This window comes from Schistocerca cancellata, chromosome 1 (genome assembly GCF_023864275.1).
Source record: "Schistocerca cancellata isolate TAMUIC-IGC-003103 chromosome 1, iqSchCanc2.1, whole genome shotgun sequence".
Lineage (NCBI taxonomy): Eukaryota > Metazoa > Arthropoda > Insecta > Orthoptera > Acrididae > Schistocerca > Schistocerca cancellata.
Window position 1 is genome coordinate 681663613 of NC_064626.1, and position 18662 is coordinate 681682274.

Consider the following 18662-nt stretch of genomic DNA (forward strand, 5'->3'; position numbering starts at 1 on the left):
CCCTGGACTAAAAAAATTTAAAAAATGAAAACCTTTCGCATGGAGGAAAACCTTACATTAAGAAATTAGCAAGTGGGATGAGGCAGTTGAAAATAAGTTCAGAAAGACAATAGAATAATGGCTGAAAGAGAGCACTTTCTACACAGTTGATGGGATCTATTAACTGGCAAAAATAAATAAATAAAAAAATAAAAAATAAAATTAAACACCACCACCGCCAGCTTCTGCACTTATTATGTTGGACAGTATGTGTATAGCAATTATTAAGAGTATAACAAACATTTGTACCAGTTGTTTAAATATTTTTCTTTCCTAATGAGTGGATATGCACTAATCTGTTCAAGGTTAGATTCCAGAGCATTTTACATGGGATTGCAAATTTGTAGTAATCATAAATGAAGAAACAATGCAATATGATTTAAATTCATCATGGTAGATGGAAGGCAGCCTTCCAAGGCTGAAGGAATAGAGAAAAAATGAAAATACAACTGGATTAACACAGAAAGAGATGGAAATGAAAGACAATGCATTTACATTGAATCAGCCATGTGAATGCAATGTAAGAGAAAGCCAAGTTTTGAGAGAAATGAAGAAGCTTGAGCAGCAAATGCTCATTGGTTTTTTCCAACTATCCAGTGATTTGAAAAATTTAAAAGGACATTTTTATGACGTTATAATTATAATTCAATATTTAGAAAGGTATAGAACCCAAAGGAAATGAGAACAAAAGTGCTTTTAAAACACTGTAATTGCAGAGAACCACAGCTTCTAGGGGCTAAGCATATATGCTAGAGTTTAACTCTTAGTGTTAAGGCCACTAGAGATAGAATGCCATCTCATTTGGATGGGGATGAGGAAGGAAATCTGCATGGCTTTTAGAAGAAATCATACAGGCAAACCACTGACAATCTATATTGAAATGGCTACGGGAATTTCAGTACTGTGTTCCATGACACAAGTCCAGTGTGTTAGTCATTATATCCTATCTTGCTTGGCAAGAAGGAGCCAAAAGGAAAATGTGATATAAATGGAAGGTCTTCCTGGAAGCAACTAGAATGATTGTGCCAGCTCATATTACTATTACGTCAACAAACATTTGAAGAATCAGAAATGAACATAGCATTGACCTCGGTATTTAACCTTTTGGCTGCTGCAGCTACATGCCGAGTGCACTCTTGAGGTTTCCTAAGCCATTTACCTGCACTAATAGCCACCTCCGTGGACTGCTGTCTTTGCCTGAGCTCTCTGCTCGGCCAACCTCGCCCTGTGCTGAGAGCCAGGACGGTTGCGAATGTCTGGCAGTCTGAGTGTGATTACTGGCGTTACAAATATACACAGTGTACCTGGATACTTATTCAATAGCTTTGAATCTGGAGGTGAATTGCTCGACAGGCATAATGTACACTGAAACTGCTTTGCTGCTAACATGTAACTCCCCATCAAGGGCTTTCTTTCATTTGCAATTAGTTCTTGCGAATCATCATAAGATCTCTGTTTACATCTGAGTTTTATTTAGCATACTGATACTTAATCATCAGGTTTTAGTATGTAACTTATGACGTAATCTTTGGAGAATCCGTAACAACCATGGCTGATGTTTGTCTGCACTAGTGTAATAATTTCTCTGCAAGCAACTTTCAAGGCAAGCGTCTGGATGCAGACACACACTTTAAAAGATCATCACTATATTTTGAGCTCATTGACCCAATAATTTATCCTCAAAGACACTTAATAACCAAAAAGTCAATGATTCTGAATTCTTTTTAAATGGGACGCAATTGTTATTATACAGTAGAAATAAATGATGATTTTGTTTAAGAATTTGATAAGGGATAAGGAAATACTAAAGATTCTATATTGCCTAATTAAATGTCACCTTTCATTCTCCTAATGACCTTTTGTGCTTCAGAAATGGTCGAGTTTGAGTGTGTGCAACTGACCATTGTCCAATGAAGTTAACCTTCATTTTTATATATATGTCTCACTAAAATTCAAAAATGGCTTCACCGATTCAGATGATTTATTTCTTGTGTTCGTAATTGTTAAGCAAGGTTTGTATGGAAGAAAAGTTTTGAAAAGTTGCCTAGACAATCAAAAAATTTTGGACATATTGAAAGAGTTTTTTTTATATGATTTTCATTATTCACAACTGAAACAATCGATATGAGTAATTCTTTGTTTTTTTTTTTTTTTTTTTTTGTTTGTTCATTATGGTCTTGGACTTCAAGCATCTAGTCTGTGTTTGTCAACACAGAGTGGATGTTTCACATGTTTGACAAAAGGTGTTTGTCAGCAGTGTGATTCATCTGGAGAGGCTTTTCAAGCTCAGATAATTCTGTGTTTTTATTTATTTACTTTTATTTTTATTTATTTCCTCTCTCTTTTTTCCCACTATTATATCACCCATCTGTATTTCTCATCCGGGCTTTGGACTGGTATTTTTTTTTAAATTTTTGTACTTATTTTTAATTTTTTAATAATTTTTTCAGAAGTAAGGGCTTAATATCATCTTCCAGATGTAGCAACTTCACTAAATATTCTTCTTTGTGTGTATGTTTCAAAACACAGTACAATACACAAGGGTACATTGCATGTTTCACATTCACATTTCATTTCTCGGCACACATTCTGTATCGAGCAGGCTGCACATCTATGTCATAGTCTGCGTTTCTTGGACTAGTCATTTGGAATGATGTTTGGAACATGCCTTCCAGTAAAGTGCAGAGGATTCTCATCATCAGAGTGTCTTCCTTTCCTATCTCTTCTCCATTTCGGTAGCAAATTTTTCCACAAGTTCTCGTACCAGACATAAATGAAAATCTGCTAATTGTATTTTTCTCCCTGTCCCCAATCCGTGAAGAGTGTGAGGATTCAAAACACAAAGGTCCACAACATGAAAAAACACCTTTTTGTACTATTTAACAGATTTATGCACAGGTCCAACTGAGATTAATAGCACATCAGAGCGGTCTACTACACCCATACTTGCATTGTAGTTGACAACGCATTGTGGCTTCATTACTTTCTCGCTGGTCTTCCGGTTTGTCTTTCTCATGTCATGCATTTTTATGGTGTTACAGGTAGTCAACATCAACACTTCTCTCTTGTCACGTCATTTGATAGCAAGTATTAGATCAGTTGACATGAAGTCACCTTTCCTTGTTTCAATTTCTTTTGTAGCTTTGGCAAATTATGGCTGTTACTCTGCTCAGTACCGCATGCTGGTGTTCTATGGTTGTCATGCCAGAAGAACAAGACTGGACTTGTATATCAACTGTCAACATACAGGGCATGTCCACATTCACAGTATGGTTTGATTAGTGTTGCCACTATATCGTCAGATTTCGCCAAATTATGGACTTCAATTTCTGTTGTTTGCCTGTGTATACAATGAAATCCAAGATGTATCCAGTTTTACAGTAGTACAACACAAATGCTTTGATTCCAAATATATTTCGTTTTCAAGGAATGAATTGTTTAAAATATAAGCAACCTTAGAACAATAATAGGTGTTTATCAATACAGAACTTTTTGTATGGATTAAACAGACTGTGGAATGCCATATGAACTGTATCAATTATTTTCCTAATTTTAAACAAACTGTCATCTCCATGATTAGCAGAGTTGTCACTAAAATGTAACATTCTCAAAAGTAACATAAAATGATCACAGGACATAACTTTGCCAAAAATTGGAGTGCTCAGAAGTACATCTCTGAACCAATATTCCCTTATTCTCAACTTTTTAACAGGGGCCACGAGAAGCCAAATACCAGTCAAGTAATACAGTTCTTCAAGATCAATATCTTTCCAAGTGGACAGTAGAGAATGAATTGATTCCAATGTATCTGCCATGATGAAAGTGTAAAATTGGTTTGTTTCAAGCACTATAAATTTCATCAGATTTTCAGATTGAAACAGCATGAAAAAGAATAGAATACTTGAATCAGGTGCTAGTTGGCAAATATGTCCTGAAGGTGAGCCATCAAATGCTTGAAGTGCTGGATTAAAATCACACTTTTGCCAATCATATTTGTCACTAAGGCATGGCCTTTTACGGATTGATTCATCTTCACTTTCAGACACAGAAGAAGAGCTAGCGTTGTGAGCTCTACTGGTAAAGTACATGGATGCGTATTACTATGAGACTCTTCTGAAGAATCATCATCATCATCACTACAGTCACTGAAGAGGCCACACTCACTGTCACTCATGGTGAGTATCTCCAGTATCTCTTCATCCGTGCAACCACACTGACGTGCTATTGTTTGTGGAACTCAAAAGTGATGGCACTCTAAAAACTCTGATGAATAGGCAGAAAGCTAAACGACACCAGAGAAGCAGAATGAAGATGATCACATGAACCACCTAGTATGAATGTTGAACAGCAGCTGAGTGGCTATAGATGTCTGCAGGACAACAGGTAGTGGAATCGGCTGATGGTAAAAGCCATCATTAGGATTCAGGTACTGGCGAGGCCGTGAGGGTAAAAGCTGTCCACAGCGCCCACAGGAAATACCACTGCAGCGGTTAACGACATCCGCAGCCCATATGGAAAAGTGAAGTGCAGCAGGATTTCACGACTGCAGTGCTCAAAGAGTTAAATGTCCAGTATAGATAGCCCAATTGTATTAACCTGGGCAGAAGAACGTTGGTATCTGTTTGCTATATGCAGTACTCAGGTATCTGTGCAATATGTCCAGGCACATCATATAGTAATATTGACACATGACACTGTCTCTTAACTTTAAGCATGGATTAATTAATATAAAGATGCAAATATTTTCTTCACATGCCTAGACTATATCTGACCATATTCAGTACAGGATATGTGGATAGGTCATATTTATTTATTTATTTTTGTCTGCTGTTGAAATATCCTTTATGTTGTACTGCATCTTCGCAGACTTGCACCTACACTATGTGATCAAAAGTATCCAGACACCCCCCAAAACATACATTTTTCATATTAGGTGCATTGTGCTGCCACCTACTGCCAGGTACTGCATATCAATGACCTCAGTAGTCATTAGACATCATGAGAGAGCAGAATGGGGTGCTCCATGGAACTCACAGACTTTGAACGTGACAAGGTGATTGAGTGTCACTTGTGTCATATGTCTGTACCCAAGATTACCAAACTCGTAAACATCCCTAGGTCCACTGTTTCCGATGTTATAGTGAAGTGGAAACGTGAAGGGACACGTACAGCACACAAACGTACAGGCCAACCTTGTCTGTTGACTGACAGAGACCGCCGACAGTTGAAGAGGCTCATAATGTGCAATAGGCAGACATCTGTCCAGACCATCACACAGGAATTCCAAACTGCATCAGGATCCACTACAAGTACTATGACAGTTAGGCAGGAGGTGAGAAATCTTGGATTTCATGGTCGAGCGACTGCTCATAAGCCACACATCATGCCAGTTACTGCCAAACGATGCATTGCTTGGTGTGAGGAGTGTAAACATTGGACAATTGAACAGTGGAAAAATGTTGTGTGGAGTGACAAATCACGGTACACAATGTCGCAATCTGATGCCAAGGTGTGGGTATGGCGAATACCTGGTGAACGTCATCTGCCAGCGTGTGTAGTGCCAACAGTAAAATTTGGAGGTGGTGATGTTACGGTGTGCTCGCATTTCTCATGGAGGGGGCTTGCACCCCTTATTGTTTTGTGTGGCACTATCACAGTACAGGCCTACATTGCTGTTTTAAGCAACTTCTTGCTTCCCACTGTTGAAGAGCAATTCGGGGATGGCGATTTCAACGTGATCGAGCACCTGTTCATAATGCACAGCCTGTGGCGGAGTGGTTATACGACAATAACATCCCTGTAATGAACTGGCCTGCACAGAGTCCTGACCTGAATCCTACAGAACACCTTTGGGATGTTTTGGAATGCCAACTTCATGCCAGACCTCACCGACCAACATCAATACCTCTCCCCAGCGCAGCACTCTGTAAAGAATGGGTCTGCCATTCCCCGAGAAACCTTCCAGCACCTGATTGAATGTATGCCTGCGAGAGTGGCAGCGATCATGAAGGCTAAGGATGGGCCAACATCATATTGAATTCGAGCATTACCAATGGAGGGCACCACGAACTTGTAAGTCATTTTCAGCCAGGTGTCCTGATACTTTTGATCACATAGTGTATCTTTTTGGTATGGTATGACATATTATATGATCTGTGTGTGCCTTTTAAAGGGGAAGTTCAGTACAGGGTAGCGACCCTAACATTTGTTTCTCTGTCCCCTAGTTAACTTTGCAACCTTAATGTCTGTGACATTTGCTGACATTATATTATATTAGTGGCTGGTTTTTTAACTGGCTTCCCAAAATGCACAGAGGTTGGTGCATGTTCTTGTCTTATACTGTTACACCCTTTTGTGGCATTACACGGTATTTCATGTTAGTTCCATACAGATATTCCATGTTTTGCTGCACGACATACACTGAGGTGACAAAAGTCATGGAACGGCAATACACACACTTACACATAGTGGAAGTATCGCGTACACAAGACAGAAAAAGGTAGCACATTGGGGGAACCATCATTTGTACTCAGGTGATTCATGTGAATTGCTTTCTGACATGATTATGGCTGCAACATGGGAATTAACAGACTTTGAACATGGAATAGTAGTTGGAGCTAGACATATGGGATATTCCATTTCATAAATTGTTAGGAAATTCAATATTCCGAGATTCACGGTGTCAAGAGTGTGCCAAGAATACCAAATTTCATGCATTACCTCACACCACTGACAAAGCAGTGGCCCAATGCCTTCACTTAACAACTGAGAGCTGCAGCATTTGCATAGAGTTGACAGTGCTGACAGACAACCAATACTGCATGAAATAACTGCAGAAATCAATGTGGGGTGTGTGACAAATGCATCCATTAGGACAGTGAGGCAAAATTTGATATTAACGGGCTAAGGCAGCGGAAGACTGACACATGTGCCTTAGTTAACAGTATGACATCGTCTGCAATGCCTCTCCTAGGCTAGTGACCATAACAGGTGAAACCTATAGGACTGGAAAAATGGGGCTTGATCAGATGAGTCCCAATTTCAGTTAACAGGAGCTGTTGGTAGGTTCTGGTGTGGCGCAGACCCCATGACACCATGGACCTAAGTTGTCAACAAGGCACTGTGCAAGCTGATGGTGTCTCCATAATGGTGTGGGCTGTGTTTACATGCAATGGACTGGGTCCACTGTTTATGTCTGGTTAGCTGGAGACCATTTGCACCCATTCATGGACTTCATATTCGCAAACAATGATGGCATTTTATCAATGACAGTACACCATATCACCCGGTTTCAACTGTTTGTGATTGGTTTGAAGAATGTTCTGGACAATTCAAGCAAATGATTTGGCCTGGCAGATCACCCGACGTGAATCCCACGAGCATTTATGGAACATAACTGGGAGGTCAGTTTGTGCACAAAATCTTGCTCCAGCAACACTTTCACAGTTATGGACAGCTATAGAGGCAGAGTGGGTCAATATTTCTGCAGGGGATTTCCAACAACTTGTTGGGTCCATGCCACATTGACTAACTGCACTACACAAGCAAAAGGAGGTCAGACATGATATTAGGAGGTCTTCTATGAACTTTCTCAGTTCAGCGTAAGTATTATATTCACATGTCCAGGCCATAATTGGCTCTATTCAATACAGGATATATGGATAGGTATGATATATTTTTGTGCTGTTTTGTGGTTGTTATGTTTTGCTGTTGACTGCTTTGTCTGGATGGAATTAGGGGATTAAATACACATTATTAGATATAATATGATTTGCATCAGTATCTAATTCCTTGGTACAATGTTGGATAGAGGTGAAGTTTTTTCACCTTTGCTATTACTGATAGCTTATCTTATGATCTATGGATAATACATGTTATGTGGCTATATAGTATTAGTTCCTGACATTTATGCGAGTTAGATAGTAGTGCTTGTTTGATATCTGTTTTAGGGCAGTAAACGATATGTCGATGCATTCATACAAGAATGTTGTTCACCCAAATAGTATCTTGTGTGGGTTTTTCATATATTCTGTGTATGTTATGACATAGGTGGTTTCCTACATTTGGCCTTTTGATAGATTTTGGACACTCACTTTATGAATATCATGTAAGTATAACCCTCTTTGGTTTGCACCTCAGCATTTTATAACTTTTACATGACATATAGGTATACTTATACTGTCATTTTGACATGCTCAGATAGTGTTGATGTTGTTCTTTTGCATGGACTGCTTGCACATAGATGCATATTTCTTTGGTTTACTTACTTGTTTACTATTGTCATTTCTTTTGTACATCTATCATTTTCTACAAATTTTTGTAGATTGGTGAGTTTACGTCAGGATTTTGCAGGTCAGAGTATCATCCAACTGACCAGTTTTTAATCATGGAATGGTTCAAATGGCTCTGAGCACTATGCGACTTAACTTCTGAGGTCATCAGTCGCCTAGAACTTAGAACTAATTAAACCTAACTAACCTAAGGACATCACACACATCCATGCCTGAGGCAGGATTCGAACCTGCGACCGTAGCAGTCGCTTGGTTCCAGACTGTAGCGCCTAGAACCGCACGGCCACTCCGGCTGGCAATCATGGAATTTTTAATTTATTTATTAGGTACATCTGTGCAACATATAGAGTGGAAATTTGTTATGGTATAGTATACATAATTTTTTTTCACGTATCATCAAACAATGGAAATTCCAGGATGAAATGTAACAACAATATGAAAGTGATAGTTGCTACTCACCGTAAAGCAGAGATGCTGAGTTGCAGATAGGCACAACAGAAAGACTGTTACAAAATAAGTTTTCAGCCAACAAGGCCTTTGTCAAAAATACACACACACACACACACACACACACACACACACACACACACACACACACACACATATGACCACTGGGTGGGAGTAAGGAGGAGACTGGGTCGGAGAAGGGGAGGGATAGCAGAGTAGGAGTGGGGAACAGTCAAGTGCTGCTGGAGAATGCAGAGATGAGATGGAGAGAGGGCTTCTTTTTTTTTTTTTTTTTTTTTTTTTTTGCGCAAGTTTAAAACAGCAACTAAAAGGGAAAACACGATAAAAGACAGACTGACAGCCATAGGATTAAAAAAAAAAAAAAAAAACAGCATACCGTCTTTACTCGAATCTAAGCCGCACTCGAATCTAAGCCGCACCTGAAAAATGAGACTCGAAATAAAGGGAAAAAACATTTCCCGAATCTACGCCGCACCTGAAATTTGAGACTCGAAATTCAAGGGGAGAGAAAAGTTTTAGGCCGCACCTCCAAATCGAAACAAAATTGGTCCATTGTAATATGAGACACAATTTAGGTCGAATGAATGACGATACAGTTACAGTAGTTTGGTTCGAGTCGTAAGCTTAGCAGTTAAGCTTTACCAGGTAGCCATTGCTACGTGTCAGGCGCTCCGTCCGTATTTATACGGGTACCTTTCCTTTTTCACGTGCTTCGTCTGGTTTGAATCGATTGCTTATTTTTCTTTGAGCTGACAAGTGCCGTTTTCTTTGTTATAGGTGTTTGCGTCACTCTTAAGCTGAAAATGCATTACTGCACTGTGTCACGCATTGTTTGTCGCATTCTGATAGTGCGTGTTTACGGCCTGTCGCGGCTCGCAGCATGGCTTGCTTTTGTGCGCGCTACCGCCGCGTACAATTAAAAAAAAAAAGTGAGGAATCGTCTCATTAGCGAAACAATGGCAAGAGACTGCTATTTGTTGTTACTTACACTGCTGCTTTCTTTGATAATGATCAACAAGAATCAAATAATAGACTGCGTATGATAGAACATGTTCTGAACGAGAGTTAGGGGAAAATATTTCTCCGTTTGAAAATCTTTGCGGCCGCTTCTTTATTACATCAAATTCTGCACAGAAATTAGAGTCATCTTAGATTTAAAAATCTAGTCATTTGCCGTGCTTAATTTCTGACTGTATCGCTGTTGGGCATAAGAATAATACGAATATAAACATGACACGATACGTATATTCTTCCGCGTTTGCTGTTGTCTCACTCTAGTTTTGTAGTTTATTAGGCAGACAGGATTTAAATGAGAGAGCAGCAAACACGAAAGAATACATGGCAAAATGTTTATATCCGTATTATTCTTATGGTGAAGAGAATACTGTATGTGATTCAAATTTCATCAGGTTCCTATTAGCAATCATCTCTTCTCACAGATAGGAAAAAATTCAGAACGTAGAGTTGGCCATATTGACAAACATCCCAAACAGTCTTGCCAGTCAGATTTTCGTAGTACACTGAAATTGTGCTACATTCGAAGATGAACAATACGGAATTTGTATTTACCTCGTTGGATAATGTATGAAAATGCAGTGGTCAAAACTCGCGGCGGAGAAAAAAAAACTCGTCTTCCACTTTTTTTTTTTTTATATTTATTTACTGACGCAGAGGTTTTGGCATCAGTATTTATCTTTGTGCCTACAGAGCATGCGTGCGTAGTGCTACATATATTCGACGGCAGAAGTTAGTTGTGGCGGCACGTACCAACATTTTTTATAACTTCCGCTTGCTTTGCACTCGATTCTAAGCTGCAGGCGGTTTTTTGGATTACGAAAACTGGAAAAAAAGTGTGGCTTAGATTCGAGTAAATACGGTAATCAAAGGTCCTTAGAGAGGTTGGTCAAGTTGATAAAATGAAGAACGCGAGCAGCTGCTCGTGGGTCATCCGCTAAAATGGCATCTAGACTACAGGGCAGGCCAAGATCAAGACGCAGTGTGTTAAAATCCGGGCAGGACGTTAAAATGTGGCGGACCGTCAGCAATTGCCCACATGGGCAGAACGGCACCGGCGCAGCCATCAGCAGATGGCGGTGGCTGAACCGGCAGTGTCCAATTCGTAACCGGGCCAAAACGACCTCCTCCTGCCGAGAAGGGCGGGAGGATGACGTCCAAGCCACGGGAAGAGGTTTCAAGGCCCGAAGCTTGTTGTCTGTAAGTGCAGCCCAATTGGCATGCCACAGCGATTAAATGCGCCGACAAATGACCCTGCTACAATCTGACGAAGGGACACAACAAGAAGCTGTCCGAGGCTGGAGGACCGCAGCCTTGGCCGCTGCATCTGCAGCTTCGTTCCCAGGGATACCGACATGGCCAGGAACCCACATAAAACTAACCGGAGAACCGACGTCCACCAGCTGCTGAAGAGAGCGTTGGATCCGGTGCACAAAAGGGTGAACCGGATACGGATCACTGAGGCTCTGGATGGCGCTCAGGGAATCGGAGCAGATGACATAAGCAGAAAGTCGGTGGCGGCAGATGTAAAGAACAGCCTGGTAGAGGGCAAAGAGCTCAGCTGTGAAGACCGAACAATGGCCATGGAGCCGGTATTTGAAACTTTGTGCCCCGACAATAAAAGAACACCTGACCCCGTCATTGGTCTTAGAGCCATCTGTATAAATGAAGGTCATATTAATGAACTTCGTTCGAAGTTCGACAAAACGGGAGTGCTAGACCGAACCGGGGGTAACCTCCTTTGGGAGCGAGCTGAGGTCAAGGTGAACGCGAACCTGAGCCTGGAGCCAAGGTGGCGTGTGGCTCTCGCCCACTCGAAAGGTTGCAGGGAGTGAAAAATTAAGGTGTTGAAGGAGGCGACAAAAGCGAACTCCAGGGGGTAGCAGGGCAGAGACATACAACCCGTATTGACGGTCGAGTGAGTCGTCAAAAAAGGAACGATAAGACGGGTGGTCAGGCATTGACAGTAGCCGACAGGCATACCGACAAAGCAGTATATCGCGCCGGTAGGTGAGTGGCAATTCACCAGCGTCAGCATGAAGACTCTCGACGGGACTAGTATAAAACGCTCCGATCGCAAGACGTAAACCCCGATGTTGTATGGAGTTGAGGCGGCGTAAGATGGATGGCTGTGCAGAGGAGTATACGAAGCTCCCATAATCCAGCTTGGAGCGGACGATCGACCGATATAGACGAAGTAGGATGGTTCGATCCGCTCCCCACGACATACCACTGAGAACACGGAGGACATTTAGATGACGGGTACAACGGGAAGCCAAATATGACACATGTGGAGACCAGCTAAGTTTCCTGTCAAATGTAAGACCTAAAAATTTTGTTGTCTCCACGAATTGGAGAGCAACGGGACCGAGTCGTAAGGACAGTGGGAGAAACTCTTTGTAACGCCAGAAGTTAATACAGACCATCTTCTTGGCAGAAAAACGGAAGCCATTGGCGACACTCCAAGAGTAAAGACGGTCAAGAGAACGCTGAAGACAGCACTCCAGGAAACATGTACGCTGAGCGCTGCAATAGATGGTAAAATCGTCCACGAAAAGGGAGCCCGATACATCAGCTGGGAGGCAATCCATTATTGGATTGATCGCTATGGCGAAGAGAGCGACGCTCAAAACTGAGCCCTGTGGCACCCCATTCTCCTGGCGAAAGGTGTCTGACAGGACAGAACCTACACGTACCCTGAACTGGCGATCCATTAAAAAGGAATGAATAAAAAGAGGGAGGCGACCGCGAAGGCCCCATGTATGCATTGTGCGGAGAATGCCCGCCCTCCAACAGGTGTCGTAAGCCTTCTCCAAATCAAAGAACGCAGCTGCGGTCAGGCGCTTTCGCAAGAAGTTATTCATGATGAAGGTCGACAAGGTAACCAGATGGTCAACAGCAGAGCGGCGCCTATGAAATCCACATTGTACATTGGTAAGGAAGCTTCGAGACTCGAGCAGCCAAACCAAACGAGAGTGAACCATTCGCTCCATCACTTTACAGACACAGCTGGTAAGCGAGATAGGTCGATAACTGGAAGGCAAGTGCTTGTCCTTCCCCGGCTTAGGAATCAGGACAACAATAGACTCGCGCCAGCATGCGGGAACATGTCCCTCAATCCAGATGCGATTGTAAGTACGAAGAAGGAAACCTTTACCCGCAGGAGAAAGGTTCTTCAGCATCTGAATATGAATTGAATCAGGCCCTGGAGCGGAGGACCGTGACCGGGCAAGTGCGTTTTCGAGTTCCCGCATGGTGAATGGGGCATTATAACTTTCACGATTTGAGGAGCGGAAGTTAGGTGGCCTAGCCTCCTCTGCATGTTTTCGGGGGAGGAAGGCAGGGTGGTAATGAGCGGAGCTCGAAACCTCTGCGAAAAAGCGGCCGAAGGCATTGGAGACATCCTCAGGGGCCACAAGGACGTCATTCGTGACCGTCAAGCCAGAAACTGGTGAGTGGACCTTAGTGCCAGATAGCCGGCGCAGGCTACGCCAGACAACAGAAGAAGGAGTAAAACTGTTGAAGGTGCTTGTGAAAGCAGCCCAGCTGGCTTTCTTGCTTTCTTTAATAATACGACGACACTGTGCACGTAATCGTTTATAACTGATACAATTCGCCACTGTAGGGTGGCGTTTAAAGGTGCGTAAAGCACGTCGACGAGCACGTAAAGCATCTCTACATGCTGCAGTCCACCAGGGGACCGGTACGCGACGTGGAGAAGAAGTAGGTTGAGGGATGGAATATTCAGCAGCAGTGAGAATGACTTCTGTGAGGTGTGCGACCTGACGATCGCAGCTTGTGAAGGTTTCATCCTGAAAGGTCGCCCTGGAAGAGAAGAGCCCCCAGTCTGCTTTGGAGATGTTCCAACTAGATGAGCACGGAGATGGGGTATGCTGCAGGAGATGGATAACACACGGGAAGTGGTCGCTCGAATATGTATCAGAAAGGGCATACCACTCAAACCGGCGTGCAAGTTGGGGAGTACATATAGAGAGGTCTAAATGGGAATAGGTATGAGATGTGTCCGAAAGAAAAGTAGGGGCGCCAGTATTGAGGCAGACAAGATTGAGCTGGTTGAAAAGGTCTGCTAACAGGGAGCCCCTCGGGCAGGATGCTGGAGAGCCCCAAAGGGGATGGTGGGCATTGAAGTCTCCAGTTAACAAAAATGGTGCAGGGAGCTGAGCTATAATTTGCATCATGTCTGCCCTGGTAACGGCAGACGACGATGGAGTGTAAACGGTACAAATGGAAAATGTAAAAGTGGGGAGAGTAATGCGGATGGCAACTGCCTGCAGGCCGGTGTGCAATGTGATGGGATCGTAGTAAATATCATCCCGGACCAGCAACATAACCCCTCCATGAGCCGGAATACCTACCACAGGGGGTAGGTCAAAACGCACAGAGGTGTAGTGTGCCAAGGCAATTTGATCGCATGGGCGTAGCTTCGTTTCCTGGAGGGCTACGACGAGCGGACGGTGCAAGCGGAGCAGCAACGTCAAGTCCTCTCGGTTGGAGTGAATGCTGCGAATATTCCAGTGAATAAGTGCCATCGTAAGAAAAAAAGGAAGATGAAAGAAGGGGTCACCTCGAAGGCCGCTGAGGGCGTGGCTTCGAGCGAGCACTGCCGCCGCTATCAGTAGGCGGACAGTCATTGTCCATTGGGGGTATAGGTTCATCGGCCATCTCGGTAAGATGGCCGGGAGGGGGAGCTTCCTCCGCTGGTGAATGGCCAGATGTTCGGCTACCAGCGGTGCGGCCAGGCGAAACGGATGACGGCCTGGGGCGGCAACCGCTGGGTGGCGCAGGAGAAGAAATGCGCCGTGGCGGAGAAGGAGAGCTGTGCTTCCTATGAGCCGTCTTGGAAGGTCGTTTGGTGGAAGTACTGGTCGATGGCTGGGAGGTCGAGGTACGTAGGAAGTCTGCACAGGACGGTTCCTTCTTCAAGGCCCGTGCATCTGACTTCTGGGTCTTCGTCTTAGCAGAAGCTGATGAAGGGGCTTGTGTCTGTGGGGTGATGGGAGGAAGAGGAGACGTCGACCGCGCGATCTTAGCACTGGCCGAACGGACGACCGTGGTGCTGAAGGATCAGATCGCATGTCTGGGTTGCCACCTCCCTGGTAGTCCGAGGAGAGGCGAGGACAGTACTGAATTTGCCCGCTGGGAGCAGCGTGGGCTTCCTACTAGCAAATAGCTTGCGAGCAGCCGGGGTGGACACTTTCTCTTTGACCCGAATTTCTTGGATACATCGCTCTTCCTTATAGATGGGACAGTCGCGGGAGGACGCTGCATGGTCACCCTGACAGTTCACACAACGAGGAGACGGAGGTGGACAGTCACCCTCATGGGCGTCCCTGCCACAAGTGACACATTTAGCCGCATTGGAACAAGACTGGCGAGTGTGATTAAAACGCTGACACTGGTAGCAACGCGTAGGTGTCGGGACATAGGGGCGAACAGAAATAACCTCGTAGCCCACTTTGATGCGCGATGGCAGCTGAACACTATCAAAGGTCAAGAAAAGCGTCCGGGTCGGTACAAGGTCATTGTTGACCTTTCTCATGACCCTATGGACAGCCGTCACGCCCTGCTCAGCGAGGAACGACTGAATCTCCTCGTCAGTCAATCCGTCGAGAGATCGAGTATAGACCACACCACGAGATGAATTCAAAGTTCGGTGAGCCTCCACCCAGACAGGGAATGTGCACAGGAGTGTGGCTCGAAGCAGTTTCTGTGCCTGAAAGGCGCTCTCAGTTTCTAGTAGCAAGGTACCATTATGCAACCTTGTACAAGACTTAACAGTACCGGCTATGGCATCTACGCCCTTCTGGATAACGAAAGGGTTGACAGAGGAAAAATCCTTTCCATCCTCAGATCGAGAAACGACGAGGAACTGTGGGGCAGGCGGTAGTACCTTTGTCACTGGTGGCTGGTCATGTTTCTGTTTGTGGGCAGAAGTCGAGAGAGAAGAAGAGAAATCCATTGCAGAGGAATCCCCCATGATTGCCAGCGTCTCCGATGGCGCTCTCCTTCCTTATGGGGACCCTCTCAGAGGGCGCTCCCGCCTTAGGTGAATGTTTACACCTCAGGTCACACCTCCCGAGAAACAGACGGAGGGACCAATCGCCATGGTCAGAAGGTATCAGCTCAGGCAATCACCCCTCCCTGGGCCTGGCCTTTACCAGGGGGTACGTGCGTGCCTTACTTGTCTACCCAGGGCGGGGAATTACGCGTTACCCCGTCACCGGCTACGCGTGCGAACGCGTGGGTCGGCCTTCAGGCACGCACAGGGAGGAAGGAAGAAGAGGAAAAGGAAGAGAGAGGACAGACTGTCTCAAACGCCGAGGCAGAGACCAGAGAAGGCAAGGAGAAGAAGGCAAGGAGAAGAAGGCAAGGGGAAGAGTAAGGAAGACAGTGAGATGGAGAAGAACAAAGAAAGGAACCAACCAAAGGAAGGAAGAAACGAGAAGCGAAAAACCAAAAAGACCACAATTATAGGTCGGAGCAGCTAAGTGCACTCAGGAGGTTAGAAGGGAGGTTTGGGGGGGGGGGGCGATAGTAGAAAAGAAGTAAAAAGGCTGGGTGCATTGGCGGAACATGGTCATGTAGTGATTGAATGGGAACAGAACAGGGAAGGGGCTGATGGGTGAGGACAATCAATAACGAAGGTTGAGGCCAAGAGGGTAATGGGAATGTAGGATATATTGCAGGGAGAGTTTCCACCTGCACAATTCAGAAAAGCTTGTATTGGTGGGAAGGCTCCATATGGCACAGGCAGTGAAGCAGTCAATGAAATGAAAAATGTCGTGTTCGGCCACATGCTCAGCAACAGGGTAGTCCAGTTGTTTCTTGGCCACAGTTTGTCAGTGGCCACTCATGTGGACACAAAAGCATGTTGGTTGTCATGCCCACATAGAATGCAGCACATTGGTTGCAGCTTAGCTTGTAGACCATGTGACTGATTTCACAGGTAGCCCTGCCTTTGATGAGATAGGTTATTTTTGTGACTGGACTGGAGTAGGTGGTAGGAGGATGTATGGAACAGTTCTTACATCTAGGTCTATTACAGGGATACGGACAATGAGGTAAGAGGTTGGGAGCAGGGGTTGTGTAGGGATGGAAGAGTATATTGTTTATGTTGGGTGGACAGCAGAATACCACTGTAGGTGGGATGGGAAGGATAGTGGGCACGACATTTTCCATTTCAGGGCACGATGAAAGGTAGTCAGGACCCTGGCGGAGAATGTAATTCATTTGCTCAGACCTGTGTGGTACTGAGTTAGGAGGGGAATGCTCCTCTGTCATCAGAAGGTGACTCTTTGGGAGGTGGTGGGTGACTGGAATGATAAGGCCCAAGAGATTTGTTTTTGAACAAGGCTGGGAGGGTAATTACGGTCTGTAAAGAGCTCAGAGAGACCCTCAGTATATTTTGAGAGTATAACTGCTTGTCGCTGCAGATGTGATGGCCTAGGCTGTATGGAAGAGACTTCTTGGTATGGAACGGGTGGCAGCTGTTGAAGTGGAGGTACTGCTGGTCATTAGTGGGTTTGATATGGATGCAACCATCTTTGGGGTGGAGGTCAACATTTGGGAAGGTGGCCTGTTGGGTTGAGTAGGACCAAGTGAAGTGAATGGGGGAGAATTTGCTGAGGTTCTGGAAGAATGTCACCTGCAAGTAAGTGATTTCCCATTCTCTGCAAGCCACTAATTGTGTGTGGTGGAGGGTGCTTCTGGTACCATTAATTGATCCCCACTTCCCAGAGAGTAATACACTTCTAACCATGAACATATCTCCTTAAATCAGTGGATAATCTGGCACATTAAGTAATCAATTTTTTAACTTAATATGTTAATTTTTAAGCAGATTTGATAGATTATACCCATTTTTTGTGCCAAATATAGATAAAAATTAACTAAAAGTTTCTACCAGTTATTATACTACTGAGTTGTTAAAAGGGTATGGGCAACTTTGCTGAGCTGATAATGCCATAACACAGCCAAAATGTGAAAAGAACATACCATAACATTAAAAATAGTAGCTCTGTGCAATGGCCAACTTTGTATAAGGTTCAGGAAAGCCTTCTTGGCTTCTGCTGGTCCCATTCCATGTAAGCTCTGGTGATGCTGTGCCACTGCCTCGCATGGTATGTTAGGCACAAAGCGTGGTGGCAAACAGTGGGATGCCGTGTGTCTATAGTCCATCACCGTATCTCCACAATCCCCCATCTCCAGTTGTGCTTGGAGTGCTGTCAGCATAACCTACAACATACATATTTCAGACAGAAGATGTCTATTAAAGATTAGCCATCGAAATATATGCAACGATATCAAAACAGACAACAGAACTAGATTTTGTAAGCTGTGCTAGTCTGTCATGTTTTTTCCATATAAAACTAATTCTGCAGACTTTAAAAGATCTGCGAAAAGTGTGTGTGAAGAATGGTAATAACAAAATTTCATTTCAACTTGTGCATTATATTTCTGTATTGGTAAAACTCAGCCCACAAAAGGTAAGGTCCCATTCCAGTATATGATTTTGCCATCAAGCATACAAGTTTTACTTGTCGGGGAAGATTAATACATGTTACTCTCTCCTCATCCTCACAACGGATATCTCTCACCTAAGTAAGCTGCTCTTCCTTTTTAACATTCCTGAACCTATCTCTCTGAAACATAGGACAGTATTCATACTTTTATATGTGTGTATTGACAGTGCTGGACTCTTGCCTTTTGAAAGTAAGTACTGGTCAACAATTGTATTTCATAATTTTAAAGATTAATTCCTTTCCCATGTAAAGGCAGATGTTCGTACATCAAAATGAACAAGGAGTTATCATCATCAGGTTGCTGTTC

The 18662-nt window shown here is 43.8% G+C and overlaps 1 protein-coding gene across 1 annotated transcript in view; it reads right to left on the reverse strand.

Moving 5' to 3' along the window:
- Positions 1-18662, reverse strand: part of LOC126094508 (myosin-I heavy chain) — a 238625-nt gene that overhangs the window by 11626 nt on the left and 208337 nt on the right. Inside the window, exon 31 of the mRNA XM_049908960.1 lies at positions 17829-18068. Within this exon, the coding sequence (XP_049764917.1) occupies positions 17829-18068 (240 nt within the window). The remainder of the gene's footprint in view (positions 1-17828; positions 18069-18662) is intronic.